This window comes from Taudactylus pleione, unplaced genomic scaffold, assembly GCF_031769625.1.
Source record: "Taudactylus pleione unplaced genomic scaffold, aTauple2 ptg000019l, whole genome shotgun sequence".
Classification (NCBI taxonomy): Eukaryota; Metazoa; Chordata; class Amphibia; order Anura; family Myobatrachidae; genus Taudactylus; species Taudactylus pleione.
Window position 1 is genome coordinate 32772456 of NW_028284421.1, and position 5144 is coordinate 32777599.

At 42.3% G+C, this 5144-nt stretch overlaps 1 protein-coding gene across 1 annotated transcript; it reads left to right on the plus strand.

Annotated features, from left to right (window-relative positions):
- The first annotated feature begins 1940 nt into the window (after window positions 1-1940).
- On the plus strand, window positions 1941-2657 carry LOC148540497 (paraneoplastic antigen Ma1 homolog). The gene has a single exon (XM_088444699.1). It carries the CDS (start codon window positions 1941-1943, stop codon window positions 2655-2657), a length of 717 nt encoding a protein of 238 aa, XP_088300825.1.
- Window positions 2658-5144: the final 2487 nt, after the last annotated feature.

Here is a 5144-nt window from a genome sequence, read left to right on the forward strand (position 1 = left end):
GAGGTCTCTGGGCACGTCAGAGCCAGAGGCAGACCCAGCTGCGGAAGCAGTGGTGACGCGGCGCCGGCATCAGCTGAGCGCTGGGGGAGTAACCCGGCGGCCAGCGGCATCAAAGGAAGGGGAAGCCCCTTCTAGTTCCTAAGAAGGGGAGAGGGGGTGATCCTAGCCGAGCTGGGGAATCCTTGGAGTGAGTTGCCGCAGCAGCGCTGCTCTCACTAGGCACTGTGAGTAACCAGTTAACCTATACTCACCCCAGGTCACATTACCCCGTTGCCTACATAGTATAGGACACTACTAACTGGGCAAGATGCCAGGGAGTGGAGCAGCATATATTTGCATTATTATTATTATTATTATTATTATCCTTTATTTATATGGCGCCACAAGGGTTCCGCAGCGCCTTACAAAGTACAGAAACAAATGAGCACACAAGACAACAGCTATTAACAGTACAGACAATGCAGTGCAAGTACATGATTTATAAACAATGCTGCATAACACCTAAATAAGCAGCAGGGTGTCAGTAAGCAGTTTTAGGTGCCATTGTGAATGAAAGTAAAAGTATGGCAAGAAGAAGCACGTGAGGAAAGAGGGCCCTGCTCGCGAGAGCTTACATTCTGAGGGGAGGGTCAGACAAACAGGGGTGACACAGATGGGCAAGATAGTGAGGAAGGAGCATAGAGTAGTGGGTTAGGATGAGCGCTGGAAAGCATTGAGGAAGAAATGGGTCTTGATGGCCCATTTGAAGATTAAGAGCCAGAGGGGTTAAATATAGACCCTAAAGGGGTTAAATATAGCTTCAGAACAACTTAGACTCAATGCTATACATTTTAAAGGAGCAGTCAATTAGTCAAAGACTTTTGGTTTCAACAGCACCTAAAGTGCTGAAGGCTCTATGCTTTTCATTCCAGCAAAGGCAGTCAGAGACAGTAAGACTTTTTTAGCTTCTAAGGAAGGATACTAACAGCTGTACAGGGACAGAAATTATGGGAATGCACCAGCAGTATTAAGAAGAATCTTCTATAACAAGATAGCAGTTTGCACTGTCTTTTTCATAACCGCAGCTCAGAATATAGACTATTTAAACTGTGCAGTATTATCATCAGGGATTTTACTGTTCCAGAGAAATAGGAGTTCATAGTCACTTGTAATACTCCCTGTGCAGCCTATAAATATTGCAATACTGCTATAGCACATAGCTTACTGCTTTGGCTCTACACTATATCCCACAGGGGAATCTTTCCATTTCAGGAAGGTCGGATTACCTTATAACTTTAAATTGCTGAGCAAGTTAATCCCGGAGAAAGTATTAATTTTGCCGAGACTTTTACCCCAGTTAGGGGATGCATAAACAAGACTTTGTGTTCACTTAAGGAGTTACATAATACCAAAGGACATTTCATAGAGACATTCCCTGATAGGTACTACTGAACTTTATAAGGGTAAAAGACTCTATGTACAACTGTTTGATGAGAGTAATATTATAATCCTTAATCGAGACTGTATTGCAGGAGTTTAATATATGCACATGTTACTAACTTTTCATCTTATAAAGAATAAGAACTGTTAATAGCAAATTGTTGAGTAATACTTACATAGTGGTGATCCAGGAACGAACCCGGACTACGGCCTCCTGCAAGAGAAGAAAGGACTCGGGTGGTAAATCTAACATAAAAGCATTGCTATATACCATATGCATCTTGAATGACTGTATATATTTACACTAGGATTGCATATTTTACCATTGTGCATCACACAGTTAATTTACAGGGTTTCCCAAACAACCTTTAATAGTTTGGGTGGAGGCACTTACTTCCTATTAAGTAGTAACCCTATATCCCTACCAGTAATATATATAGAAGGGTTACATTTTGGAGGCATACTGCTGAGATTTGAGGGTAAATTTGAGGTTAATCAGTAAGCAGTAAAAGGAAAGAGAAATGGAATGTTTTAATGGGGATGAACTGTACATATGGTGTCAGAGTAAAGGGGTAGACCCAAAAAGGTGTTTCGCAGTAGGAGGAAATTTCTCAGAATTCACAGATGAGCACGTAATTAAGCAAGTTAGAACATTGTGTGGGATTATACAACCTCAAATAGTGGATAAATGGAGAGGAGAATTAGGGTTGGTATGCACCATGCTTATAGAAACGGAAAGGGAGTTAGACCCTAACCTGGTCCCTGTAATGAATATCGCAGATTATAATACAGGGAGGAGATGGAGCATAATATGGCCAAGAACAAGAGAATTGGAGGATACCGGTTTACCAACACAAAAAGTCAGCTCTACTAAAGAAAGTAATGAGGGAGAGAGTAGAGGAGACCCGGAGAATAGTGAGGAAAAATGTGGGAGTCAGTTTGAGAACATAATGAAACGGGTAGTCACTCAATTAGAAAGATGGCATTACGAGGGAATCTACAGGAGATTAAGAATTTTTTCTGGTATACAACCAGTACCTGCTGGGGAAGAACAATATGATGACAGGAAAGAGGCGGCAGTGCAGCAGACTGAAGAGTGGAAATGCCCTGATCACATAAAAAAACAGAGGGTAGTTGAAAGCTTGAGGGGACCTGCCATGGGGGTCATCCAGGCTACCAGGAGGAGCAATTCTGATGCCACATTAGATATTTATTTTGAAGCATTAGATTATGCATAGGGGACACTAGAGGATGTAGGAGATTTAATTTCCAGGCTCCATCATACATTCCAGGAGCCGAGGGAGAAGTTGAGCACATACTTGTTTAGATTGGACAAACTTTTATATAAAATAGTGGAGAAGGATGGAATAAAAAAAAGAAGATATTGATGAGAGTAGAATGAAGCAGTTACTGAGGAGTACGTTAACATCAGACCCTGTAGCTCCAAAAATTAGGTGTTCAGAAATACGGAAACGCCCTCCGACATTTAATGATTTGATGAAAGATGTTAAACTGGAGGAAACTATAATAGAATTGCGAGAAAACACTGTAAAAAGGGTAAAAGTGGTAGTACCCGCTGTAGAACCCACGTCCTTTGAGGAAAGAATAATTAAAATGATGGAAGAGCAGAACGCGAAAATAGATAGGTTTATAGCTTCACAAAGTACCAATCAAACACGGCGAGGGGTGAATACTCCTACCCCTTCAAGTAGAGGAATGGGCCGAGGAATCCGGCCTATAAATAGGGGGTGTTACAGGTGCGGACGGAGGGGACACTTGTCATATGAGTGCCCCCTGAATATTGTGCATGATGACAATTCTCATGAAAATCCAGAACAAAGCAGAGATCTCAGGGAGCCGGGAAACGGACGAGGGAGGCCTGTGACCCCCTCACAGGCCCCCTAGAAATTAGTACATGCGCTATGGGGAACACTTGGTGGAATGGCGCTCTACCAGAAGGTTTATTAGGACCCACCCCGATTGTGTCTGCAAAGGTGAATGGAAGTCCATGTAATATATTATTAGACAGTGGCTCCCAGGTGTCTATAATATTTGAATCATGGTATCGTGAACATATTTTTGAAATCCCCATTAAGCCTTTAACCGGGCTAGTAATTTGGGGGTTAAGTACAGAAAAATACCCTTATCTAGGGTATGTTCAAGTAATATTGGAAGTGACCAGTGCTGATGGCAAAGAAGTTCAGATACCTTTTATTGCCCTAATATGCCCAGAGATCCCAGGAGGGAGAAGAGAACTTCCTATTATAATTGGGACTAACACCAATATATGTAACAGGCTTGCTGAATGGTGTCAAGAAAATTAGACTACACCATCAGTTAATACATGGAATGTGCAGACAGGGATGGAAGGGGTAGGATGTGATAGACAGAGTGGGTTTGCTGAGTGTTTCCACAATAGCGATATTTCCCTCCCAGACATGGAATATTTAATATGTGAGTTAGAAAGACGAAAATCAGTTTTCTCTTTAGGGGAATGGGACTTAGGAGTAGCAAAAGGGGCAGAACATCAAATCAAATTGACAGATGAAACACCATTCCGAGAATTCCACCTGCAGATTTTGACAACGTTAGATTACAAGGGGTTGCTAGAGAATCAAATAATAATAGAGTCACGCAGCCCCTATGCCCCTCCGATAGTGATAGCACGAAAAAAAAATGGTGACGTACGAATGTGCGTTGACTACAGGACGTTGAATCAGAGGACAGTGCCAGACCAATATGTGGTGCCCAGAATTGATGAAGCCTTAGATTGCTTACAAGGGAGTACCTGGTTCTCTGTATTGAACCTTCGAAGTGGGTTCTACCGAATACCCATGTGCCCAAAAGATCGGGAGAAAAACGCGTTTATATGCCCCCTGGGGTTTTTTGAATTCTTGATGATGCCCCAGGGTATCAAGGGAGCTCCAGCCACTTTTCAAAGAACAATGGATAGGATCATGGGAGACATGAATTATAGGGAAGCCATTGTTTATTTAGATGACATAATAATTTTTGGACATACGCTTACAGAACATAACCAAAGGTTGTTAAAAGTCCTTGACCGACTGGAAGAAGGAGGGTTAAAACTATCATTAGATAAGTGCCGACTGTGTCAAGAGTCTGTGAAATACTTAGGCCATATCGTCAGCAGGCATGGAATAGCTACAGATCCTTCAAAAGTTGAAGCTGTGAATAATTGGCCCATACCCACAAACTAAAAGAACTACGTTCTTTTTTGGGATTTTGCGGGTACTACCACCGATTTGTACCTAGCTATTCTAAAATAGCCAAACCTCTGACAGATCTGACTAAGGGGTACCCACCCACAGGTAATTCTCAAAAGAGTTCTCTGTGAGAGCCCAAATTATATCACCAGCCTAACGAGCCCTTTGGGAGCAGATGGAGTCAAGAATGCGAAGACTTGATTGTGAAACTTAAAACATGTCTAACCAAGGCACCCGTCTTGGCATATGCTGACCCCCTGCTACCTTATACTTTGCATATGGACGCTTCCCAAGAGGGGATAGGGGAGGTATTATACCAGACCCAACAGGATCAATTAAGGCCAGTGTCATTTGTGAGTCGGGGACTGTCACCCAGTGAGAAAAGGTACCCCACTCATAAATTCGAATTTTTAGCACTAAAATGGTGTGTTGAGGACAAATTCCACGATTATCTCTATGGTGCTTCCTTTGTGGTACACACGGATAATAATCCGTTAACTT